General features: G+C 38.3%; 1 protein-coding gene across 2 annotated transcripts in view; it reads right to left on the bottom strand.

Annotated features, from left to right (window-relative positions):
* The window catches only part of spef2 (sperm flagellar 2), a 14,222-nt gene extending 3,476 nt beyond the window's left edge, over positions 1–10,746 (bottom strand). Inside the window, exons 1-31 of one of the 2 annotated variants that reach the window (XM_005741791.2) lie at positions 10,557–10,746; positions 10,197–10,299; positions 9,848–10,100; positions 9,500–9,658; positions 9,213–9,356; positions 9,040–9,110; positions 8,690–8,900; positions 8,319–8,507; positions 7,158–7,345; positions 6,113–6,284; positions 5,665–5,887; positions 5,453–5,526; positions 5,246–5,309; positions 5,086–5,126; positions 4,763–4,866; positions 4,381–4,628; positions 4,195–4,264; positions 3,952–4,106; positions 3,605–3,778; positions 3,317–3,450; positions 2,615–2,742; positions 2,332–2,470; positions 2,067–2,204; positions 1,832–1,977; positions 1,652–1,717; positions 1,484–1,562; positions 1,219–1,278; positions 999–1,122; positions 798–923; positions 448–586; positions 43–115 (exon numbers count right to left, since the gene is read on the bottom strand). In XM_005741791.2, the coding sequence (XP_005741848.1) occupies positions 43–115; positions 448–586; positions 798–923; positions 999–1,122; positions 1,219–1,278; positions 1,484–1,562; positions 1,652–1,717; positions 1,832–1,977; positions 2,067–2,204; positions 2,332–2,470; positions 2,615–2,742; positions 3,317–3,450; positions 3,605–3,778; positions 3,952–4,106; positions 4,195–4,264; positions 4,381–4,628; positions 4,763–4,866; positions 5,086–5,126; positions 5,246–5,309; positions 5,453–5,526; positions 5,665–5,887; positions 6,113–6,284; positions 7,158–7,345; positions 8,319–8,507; positions 8,690–8,900; positions 9,040–9,110; positions 9,213–9,356; positions 9,500–9,658; positions 9,848–10,100; positions 10,197–10,299; positions 10,557–10,614 (4,053 nt within the window). In that variant the 5' untranslated portion in view covers positions 10,615–10,746. The remainder of the gene's footprint in view (positions 1–42; positions 116–447; positions 587–797; positions 924–998; positions 1,123–1,218; positions 1,279–1,483; positions 1,563–1,651; positions 1,718–1,831; positions 1,978–2,066; positions 2,205–2,331; positions 2,471–2,614; positions 2,743–3,316; positions 3,451–3,604; positions 3,779–3,951; positions 4,107–4,194; positions 4,265–4,380; positions 4,629–4,762; positions 4,867–5,085; positions 5,127–5,245; positions 5,310–5,452; positions 5,527–5,664; positions 5,888–6,112; positions 6,285–7,157; positions 7,346–8,318; positions 8,508–8,689; positions 8,901–9,039; positions 9,111–9,212; positions 9,357–9,499; positions 9,659–9,847; positions 10,101–10,196; positions 10,300–10,556) is intronic. The other variant, XM_005741792.2, reaches the window with a different exon arrangement.
* Between the last annotated feature and the right edge of the window lie 279 nt (positions 10,747–11,025).

Genomic DNA, 11,025 nt, shown 5'->3' with positions numbered 1-11,025 from the left:
TATATATATATATAAGAAAGAAGTCATTACTTCATTACTTACCAACACCAGCTCATTCTTCAACTTAGCACCAGTCTCTATATGGTGGTGAACCACTTCTGTTAATTGGTCAATGCTAAAGAAAAGAAGAAAGACTCATAAAATATGAAGAATTTCTTTTATGCCATTTATGACAGAAAATCTCTCTGATTCAAAAATAGTGTATAAAAAGTTGACCATTAGTATAACATTTATCTTAGTGGCAAAAGCACCTATTGACATACATGTATAGCATTATGGTAACAATGACATACTAAAATCATTTGTCGCACAATAAATAAAAATTACATCAAGGGGCAAACGTGTGGTGATACCCTTTGCAAATTGTGAGGCTTAGATAATGCAATTACACTGATAGGTTACTAGATCTGAAGACTGTTTCAAGCTGATGCTCACACTGTACCATACCTCTTCATTTCTGCAAGATAGCGTTCGTGTAGCCACTTCTCCATGTTGCCAAAAATCTCTTCTACTGTGCTTTGCAGAGACTGTACCATCACCAGACCATGAGCTTTCACCAGTGCAATGCGGGCCTTTACCGCATCCTCTAGAAAGCAGGCACATGCACACAAACAGAGGGACACAACAACCATATATACATCAACACATCTGCATGTATGTGCACAACTCAAAATGCATAAATAGATGGATATAAGAGGCAGAGAGAGAAACCACTTAGTGTGTGTGTGTGTGTGTGTGTGTGTGTGTGTGTGTGTGTGTGTGTGTGTGTGTGCGTGTGTGTGTGTGTGTGTGTATACCCTCATGAGTTACTGCAGCTGAATATTCTCCGTGCAATTTTTCTCTAACTTTAGGATTATAAGGCTTCTCTGAGTTTCTCTCCTCGGCTGTTGCCTGGCTGGGTGTCTGTGGTAGGGATGACTGATCTGGAGCAACAAAATGAACAGTGAAAGTTGTGTGGGCACCACTATGACTTTATTAATAATCTACATGAGACATGCCTTTTTTGGATGACTCCTTTTGTTTGTTGGTTTTATTTTCACTTGTGGAGGCTTTCTCCTTTTCTTTCTCTGGTAGTTTCTCGTCCTGCTCTTTTATCTCCGACCGGTCTGTTTCTCCTGACACCTATAGAAATATATAATACATTCCATTCAGAATCAAGTATATACTTCCATAAAAATACCTCCATGAATTTTTTTAGGAATATACATAGACCATTACCAGATTGCTGATAGCTGTGAGTGCTTCCTCATAGCCAGATATCAGTTTTTCGTGTGGTGGCTATTATATAAAAAAAAATTTTTTTTTAAAGTGAAATGGTCAATAACATCAACATTTTTATGTAAGTTAAGGTACAAATTCACAAACCGCATCTAAAATCCATTAACATTAGCAAGATGTGTCTATGTGTGTGTGTGTGTGTGTGTGTGTGTGTGTGTGTACGCTGAAAAATAAAGGGCACATAAAGAGAGACAGGAAATCTGACTTGAACAGGTTCTGGCTGATCTTGGCCTTTTGTCTTGGAGACCCTTCCAGAGGCTCCAGGATGTCTGGTGAGTGGAGTACTAAAGAAAAAAACAAAACAAAACAGGGAAGTGTTTCTATGACTGAACAACAAACAATGAAAACCAGTGCAAGTGTGCTTCTCCCTTACAAATGTAACTTCTTCTTGTCCTCTCCTTCATCCAGATTGCACAAACTTGATCCTGGTGGTTCACTACTGATGAAACAAAAACTTTCTGTGCTCATTATGTGTAAATATTTAGCATCCTATCATTTCACTAATTAATATGTATTAATATGTCTGAGCGGCTAATAATAATATCCGTCTTGCCTCTCATCCTGATCCTTATTTTCTGTGTTTTCCATTAAAGGAACATAAAAAAAAGTTGAGAGTGGTTTGGGAAGCATCTGTCCACACATGCTTAAATAGTAGACCCTGAGAATACAGAGCGTCTCCTGGAAGCGGTTCAACTCCACCTACACAGCATTAACAATCAAAGATTATGGTGATATTTAAGAAACATTTTATGTAAGAGACATAGCCAAAACAAAAACTACAATGTTACCTGCGTAAGTATAGAGTGGTGGTTGACGAGAACAACAATGTGCTCCTCCAACCAACCATCACTCATGAGAGAAGCCCTCTCTTGCTCATCCTGCTCCTTACGCTTGTCAGTAATGTCCCACAAACGTTCACGTAGCTCCTGTATGCCCGCAAATCATTAAATCATAAATATATGTTTTTTTTATTTTAAGTTTATTTCATTGGTTTTTAATACAAATTTCTTGATTTTAGGAATATTTGTTTTGTTTTGTATTGTAAAGTCTTACATCCAATCTCAGATGTAGCTCTTCTTTGGTATCCTCATCTTCTTTCATATCATCGGGTATGCTGTTGAAGTTCTTCTGCCATTGAGACACTAACTCCTGCTTTAAGTCTGGGCGCCCCAAATAATGTTTGTAATGCTCTCTGCAGACACCAAAAACCAAAGAATGCACATTAATAAATTAATATAGCACCAGTTTTCATAAATGATTGTTTTCAATGAAAATTCATCTTTTATTTGTAAAACATTTCTGACCTATAGGTTTAAATAAAGACTTGGCAGAATACCTGATATTAAACAGGTGATGGTTGATAACAGAGCGTTGCAAGCGCAGCTCTTGCATCACCGTCTTTACATCGTCTACATAAGAATCGCACAATGTGTCCCAGTATGAGCACAGGTACTCTGGGATCTCCTAGACAGGATCAAATGGAAGTATGAGAGGACAGAGTAAAAAAAGACAAAACCAAACAAAATACTCTTTAATGCAGCAGAAGATATATAGCAACGAATTTCATCTAATAAATCTCATTAACTCTGAAACTGCTCATGGAATAAATTGTGTAATAAAGCCTCCCCCAGGGAGTCATATCCGCTAACTAACAAAACTAAATCTTTCAGGGAAGACAACAAATGGTAAATGGTCTGTATTTGTATAGCGCTTTACTTGGTCCTAAGGACCCCAAAGCGCTTTACACTATACACAATCATCCACCCATTCACACACACATTCACACACTGGTGATGGCAAGCTACATGTAGCCACAGTCGCCCTGGGGCGCACTGACAGAGGCGAGGCTGCCGGACACTGGCGCCACCGGGCCCTCTGACCACCACCAGTAGGCAACGGGTGAAGTGTCTTGCCCAAGGACACAACGACCGAGACTGTCGGAGCCGGGGCTCGAACCGGCAACCTTCCGATTACAAGACGAACGCCCAACTCTTGAGCCACGATCGCCCCTACAAATGTATACAGGGTCGTATCATACTGGAGGAAGTGGCTCATTCACATAGAGCTGGACAGATGATCGGGGGCAGAAAGACTTAGACTTAGGTGAGTTTTTGGGGGCTCCTTGACAGCTAACACTGCACACTGAGGATACTGATGCACTCCTACTGGGCCCTTTTGAGAAAGCAAGAAAAAATACGTAAATAATCACAAATTAGTGCCAAACCACCCTAAAATACTTATTTGTCAAAAATATCAAATGACCTAAAACAAGTCAGTGAAAAGACACACACAATTGTTTAAATTAGCAGAATACTGAGCAAGTCACCTCTGAGACTTTGGACCTCTTCCTCTTTAAGGCTGGAGCAGGACTCTGTGGGCTCAATAGTTTCTTCAGTGAGAGCTGTAGGCTGGTCTACACCTGAAGGTACACTTGAAGAGGACAACTTGGGAGCTTTTGCACTGTCTAGTACGGCATCTTCAACAGGAGGACTGGAAAAAGCTGATAAGAGAATATGTCATGATTTTGAAAGTAAATGCTATGAAGAAGTGATCTACAACACTTAGTTTACTATATAAATAAAAGTACTGTAGCTAATCCTGGAAGCATAGGCAAGGACGATGACAATCCAAGTTCACTAAATTGAGCTGAATTACAAAACTCCAACCACTCACCTCCCTGTGTTTTCAACATAGCTTGATGCAGGATAGACTCCACCCTACTGTAAAGCTCCTGAACGTCTACATCTGCATCAACACGGACCAAAATGTTTTGCTTTTCGCCAAACCATTTCTCCAGTTTTGGCCAGGTATCCTGAAAAGCTGTTATCCTGAAGGGAAGAAATCATGTTGGATATTAACAGACACAGAACAAAGGTTATTCCTTCAAATTAAGCTCCCTATTTTCTTCTTTTGTACCTGTGTCCAATCTGTGCCAGATACACATTCTTGTCTGCATGCTGGGAGGTTCTAGGAGCATCGTCCAGATCTGCACAACATAAACATTACACTAAGATTTAACTTGTTTCATGTAAACACAGCCTAACAGTTAATATTTGGGTGAATCTTAATATACATTTTTAAGCTCCTAAGAGTTTATCAAACCCATTTTAGTGTATCCACGACTGATTGCATGCTCATCAGGGATATCCAGGAGCAAAACCAGGTCCAGCACAGGTGCAGGGGGTGGTGGAGGTTTTGGTGGATTGGGATCTTTAGCAAGGTTCTTGCTGCTATTTACAACTTCCTTTTCTAAGGATACATCTCCACCAAGGGCTTTCTCTAGAAGATGTGCCTGAGCGATGTCAAATGGGAATCCATCCAGAATCCAACCTGACTGAGATGGAAGCTGACTAATGCAGACACAATAATTATTTCATTATGTAGAGCGTGATTTGTTGTTCATTTTGTATATGAATATTTGGATTTCTATTACCAATGTGACATTTACTGGTAAAATTAAGACAATGGCCTCAACATTTCTCACCTGATCGCCTCTACTATAATGTCCACTAACAGCTCATTAGGGATAGTGTTCCCTTTCCTCAGCTCTTTTTCCACAGCAGCTCCTTGTATGGCTCGCTTCGAAAGCTGGAAAAGTAAGAAAAGCTTTTACCCAAATTCCAAATCATTCGATTTTCCAAATATATATTTGGTTTTTTTAACAACAAAGATCAAAAACAATTTCCCTCAGGCAGATTGGTGTTATAAAATGGATACAGGCTGTTACGTAGTATAAGTAAATAGAAAAATGATAAGTAAATTCAAAGATGATAAATACAACACATACAGTACACAAACAGCACTTACTGTTGCATTACCAGCTCTATTTTCTTCTTGGTTTTCAAGATCTGGAAAAAGATGAAAAAAGAAGTGATGATAACAGCTTTGTGTACTAAGCAAAGAAACACACCATTGTGTATAATACAAAACAGAGTAGAATAAAATCATTAGACCTTCAGTAACCCACCAGATTTCACTGATGTGTTTGCGAGAGGTTGCTCATTGTCTTCCTCACGCTGCTGCGCTGTGCCCTGTTAATTTTGTCCAAAATAATTGTTTGAAATGACAGCAGAAATAACTGAAATGTTTGCCGTGAAAAATCTTTTAAAGTCTATTTATAATAACAATGGATTCTACTAAAGTTACAGTACTCATTTTACTGTCTCTAACTAACCTTCTCTCCGTTCTTGTGAGCATTCAGTGCCTCTTCAATCAAAGTATCAGTCGATAAGACGTAGATGCCATGTGCTGAAGCAGAAACAATACATACAGTGACAACTAACCATGCAATTATATCCAATATCCATTTATAATACAAGTATAATATAAGTAAAGATTTAAGTGGAGATTAACTTTGTGTTTGTATATGCATTTCTTATATCATGCCTTCAGCAATCTTGGACAGGCAGGTGGTCTTGCCAGAGCAAAACTTTCCAAGGACACAGGCCTTAAGGATAAAGTGTGGAAATAGGGATGATGATGGTTCAGTGATGGGTGGATCAACAACGTTCCTCAGTCGTTGGACAATGTACCCAAGAATATCATTGTTGGTCACGGGTAATTTCACTTCCACAGCTTCCTCTGGCCATCCCCACTCACCCATCATATTCTGACAAACGTATGTCAAAGACAAAGAGGACCTTAGGCATTCAGACAGCATCGGGTACTTGAATTTAGATACACACTTCTTCAATGTCAAAAATGTAGCTCAATCGCTCAATCAATGCCACTTTTTATTCTAAATAAAGTTACCTCGTCAACAAAAGTTAGCTAAGGGCAGGCAAATGTGCATACAAAATATGTTTGAAACACTGCATTCATATTTCAAACTCACAGTGTATTCATCATAGTCCTGGTTGTTGAGTATCTCCTGCTTCTGAAGCTCTATAGTGTCTAGTGGTTCACGGAACCCAAACCCTGGCTGGCGGTCCTTTACTGGCTCGTAAAGTGGAAGACCACTGAACAGCAATTCCTTCCACTCTCTCATCAGCTTCTCTGGAATCCGACTGGACATCATAGCAGAAAATGACAGGAGGCAAAGCTTGAATTCTGAGGTTGGATATGGACTATAAATCTGAACAATCTCCAGTCTCTTAATTCAACCGTAATACGTTTCTTAATGTTGTCTAAATGTATTCATTTAGTCAATCAATGTTCACTGAGGTGGAAAATGCTGTAAATAAACTCTGCAGGGATGCTTAATCTGTTCATGAGTAGGAGCGCTGACACAGGACATGAGACATGTAAAACCTAGTATAACATACATACAGCATTGCAGATAGACGGATAGATCAAAAAAAGCAAATATGGGGCATGATGAGCATGAGAAAAGACAGTCTGGACATTTACATGGCCCGATTTTATTTGACCACTGGTCAGTTGTACAATGACAGTTTCCAATATTGGTATTTTTTCACAGGTTTGAACTCACATCAGCATTTGCACCATACTGTGCAGTGCTTTAGCATTAACATTAAAAACAACTTTCAGTTAGATTTCAGTTTGTCAGTACTTTCCTAAAATACTTTCTATTTTGTTTTTGAGTAAAAAGAAACTAAAATAAAATAGAATCTATATTTTAAAAAGTGCCCAAATTATTTCAGTTACTTTTTCAGAAAAAAATGTGTTCTAATTTAAACAAATTAAATCTGTTTATAGAGCAGAGTACGTGCTCTTTTCACCCTTAGTCCAATTATTCACATCATGAAGTTGCCAATGTAAAAATATTTCTGCAACTTATTAGTGGTACCCTCTGAAAACATACATAACACATTTTTGAATTTTCACACATTTATCAAATGACCAAGATGTCTGTTTTGAAACCAAACACCATTTGCTGCATTTATACTTCATCTTTACAAAGCAACTATGTTACGTACTTTCCATTGAGCAGTCGATATTCTCCAACCTTTGTGGCCAAGTCCATTATCTGCTCCAAAATGCCCCTGCAGTTCTCAAAATGCTTCTTATATTTCCTTTGAGTTCTCTCAACAGCAATCCTGTTACAGAATTCAAGCTCCTTTTTGATCTCTTCTGCACGATCCAACTTAGCCTGCTGAGCCAGAGCCTATATGAGACCCCAGTCAGAAAGAGGGAATCAATGGAGAAGGTATAAAGGTTCCTGCTAATCACCAGTGTTTTTAAGAAATTAGGGAAGATGCTAAATATTACATTTCATCATTTACTGCATAAAATTTAGTACTAAGTTTTATTCACAAAGAGTTCTGAAGACAAAGACAAAAAATAACAAAAAGGAGAATTTATCACTACTACTGCCTAGTGCACAAAAAGACCCTATAAGAGATTCTGTGTACATTTAATTATATGATTTTCTACATTTCTTCTGTAAATAACAGCTGAATTTGAAAAATGTTTTCACAAAATTCTCCTCTGATGTTGCCTGAGAAATTAAATTAGTGATAAAACCAGCACAAAATGGTGACAACGTACAAAATATTTGACATTTAGTTAAGTGACTCTATGTTCGTGCCACTGTCATCAAATCCCATAAAAACTATTAAAAAAAACAGTAATTAAAGTATTTAGCATTGTTGTGTATTCATCGTTTATTCGTCTGTGCCACAGTACTCCACCCCCATACTGTTTCATCATATCTGCTTTTTGTCTTTTATTGGGATTTGTTGACAATTAAACTTATAATGTTATAAAGTGATAACAGTTAACCTGTAAATCTATACCACTGCTAATAATTATACGCTATTAAAAAAAGCTATATTTTCACACTGAAACCATAGTGAACCATGAACATCACTAATTTGTTTTCCACTAAATCTGTCATCTGTAGTGTATCTGTGACCACTGAATGGACATGATTCATACACTCTTAGTATATCCTTTATCTATACCTCTCAAGTCCATCTGTTTCTCTTCAAGATAATAAATTCTATTGATGCAATACAACCTGTGTAAATCTGGCCTTTTATTTTTATCCCTACTCGACAATTAATACTATTACTGACCAAGCCTAATACAAAACAATAGCAGTGAGACATCCCTCCTCATATATCATCCTATCTCACCGCCTCCCTGTCCAGAGCTTCCTGGAAGTCTCTCTCTCTCCGCTGCTGGTACTGCTGTTCTCTGAACAGGCGGTTCTCTCGGATGACCTCCTTCTGCATACGTATCTGAAGTAGCTGGGTTGCCAAACGCTGCTCCTGCTGAGTCTGACGTGTCAGTCGCTTCACCAGTTGCTCCTCTCGTCGTGCCTCCTGAAGGGTGGGGAAGAGGAGGCTAATTAGCTGATTTGGGGGTTAAAATGACAAATGACAGTCAAATAACAGACTATTTGAGGTCAAAGAAAATAGGAGGGATGGAAAAACATTTGAGAACCACTGGATTTTTTAAGTATATCTAACAAAGGCTATTAATATTTCTCAGCGAGATGTTTCACCTCCTGAGCTTCATGGACCTTGAGCTGCTCCACCAGGAATCTGTCTTGTCTTTTCTCTCTCTCCTTGCAAGCTACAGCATTTTCCTCCAGCCTCTTTCGGATTTCTTGTATGTATCTGTTGCTGGACTGTAACATCACCTTATTTCCACGTCCAAGCAAATCACGGCCCTGACTGCTGCTACCAAGGGAAAAATCTATGGGGGACTGACCACTAAAAATAGAAAGAAAGAAAAAAACATATGTAAAAAGTTATATGGTAGCAAAGATTTAAGAGTGGAACAAATGTCCATTAAAACAGACATTTAAAAATATGCTTAGTTCATAAATAAAATATTTTCCTTTTCTCTTACCTTGATGATAACCCAGCAGTAATTACCATCTTCCTGTTTGTCTCAAACTGGGCTATTTCAGTCTGGACTATCTATGTGAACAAAACACAATAACACCCAAGAGACAACAGACCAAAAATGAAATTTCCTCTATGGATTAGGAAATTATTACAGCATTTTTAGCTCTATCACACCTGTGCTTGTCGTTCTTTGCGCTTCTGCTGCTGCTGTCTCTTCTTTAGGCTGAGCTGTGAAATGTATGGAGGTGGCTTAGGCACCTGCATATAAGTGGTCTGGTTAAAAGTCATGCCTTTGTGCTTCTGATGAAATGCCTGCAACTGCAACATACACAGTTCAGAGTAGTAAGTATCTCAAACTTTATTTATTGCAATAGCATAATATAAGATAATGTACAAAAGGAAAGGGGTTTTATATTCTTAAATATTAAATAATATAAATATTCTATTTAATCTTCTAGCACCTTGTCAATATTCTTCAGTCTTTTCTCATCCTGGACTTTGACTTGTCTCTTCTGCTCGATCGGAGGGGTCACCACAAACTGCTGGAATTTCTCCTCATAGTGCTGGGAAATTTTCTGAAGTTTCAATTCTGTATCACGTTTCACCACCTGACGCAGTCGCTATGTGAAAGGAAAAAACACTTGAAAATACACCTAAGGGCCCAAATCATGATTTCATTTTTCATTATTCGTAAAAAGCAAAACATTTTTAAACTCTAAATATGTTTCTTACCGATCAAAACAAACCTGCTTCAAAAGGAAAAAAGCCTCTAATAAGCACATACAAAACTCAACAAACAGCCCTCTTACGTCAGAATAGATCTGATGCTCCTTTTTGTGCAGGCTTGCACATCCTGCTGGCTGCATAATTTCCATCATTGTCCCACTAATTTCTGCTTTCCTGTTCTTCTCAAGTGAGACATAGAGTTGGTATAGGAGGCGTGTGGCAGCCCCCTGCTTCTCCTGAATTAGGTCTTGGGCTGTGTTTATGTCGAAGGAGATCCCAAGTAATTGGAGAGTAGGCTCAAGGCGGGTAAAATTATTCAGTTTGGAGACAGAGGTGCTAAAACGAAAGGTGTGATTTACACTTATTATGAACACCTTAAATGAACTGCAGAATTAAGCACCTGTAGCTAAGACAGAAAAAGGGGCAACTTACTCTTTCTTCATAAACATATTGAAATCGTTTTGCAGCTGATATTTATGCAAAACTTCCCCCATTAGGTAACCACTGGCGAAATCTTTGGCAATGGTCTTTGGCTCTGTAGAGATGAACATTTAGTCATTTACCCAAACAAAGACTGGTATAATATATTTTGAGCAGTCCAGACAAACTATTGGCTTAATGAGTTAACGTGTTGATGAGTATTGTGTATTAACTTTGAAATAATATCCCTCGGATTGTTGACTTTATAGATGGACTAGCCCTTTGTCTTTTTAGCGTCCAGGAGCTAATAACAACATCTATACCGAACTTTAGCTTCATTAAGCTAGCAGCTAGTTCGTTAGACAAACTTACCTACAGCCTTTGACAGCTGGAGCTCCTGGTTCAGCCACCGGCACAATATATCCGACATCGTACTTTTTCAGCTCTTACATTTATACTCAGACAACACACCACCTAACGCTACTAAGACTATGACATTTTAGCCCCAGGATAACGTCAGAAAAAACAGCGGAGCATATCCCACTGGTACACCGTTGCCATGGCGCCCTATCAACATTACCGGTGGCGTTATTAGAACGCCTCAGTATAGCTTACCCTGGATCAGTTTTTATTTCACAAACAAGTGTAATTAAAAACTAGAATTAATAACTGCTAACCGATCCAGAACCTGTGCTACTTAATACTAAAGGGACAAAAGTATTTTTAGCTACACAACCATCATCAGTAAAATCAGTAAAATAATAATTTGTAATGGGGACTTAATAATAGCACACTGATTATGGTTGATTATGGTTAAAATGTTAAAATTAATGTTAAAATG

This window comes from Pundamilia nyererei, unplaced genomic scaffold, assembly GCF_000239375.1.
Source record: "Pundamilia nyererei isolate P.nyererei 1_Seehausen unplaced genomic scaffold, PunNye1.0 scaffold00113, whole genome shotgun sequence".
In the NCBI taxonomy this organism is placed as follows: Eukaryota; Metazoa; Chordata; class Actinopteri; order Cichliformes; family Cichlidae; genus Pundamilia; species Pundamilia nyererei.
Note: the sequence above shows the minus strand (reverse complement) of the source record. Positions and strands in the feature narration are given on the sequence as shown.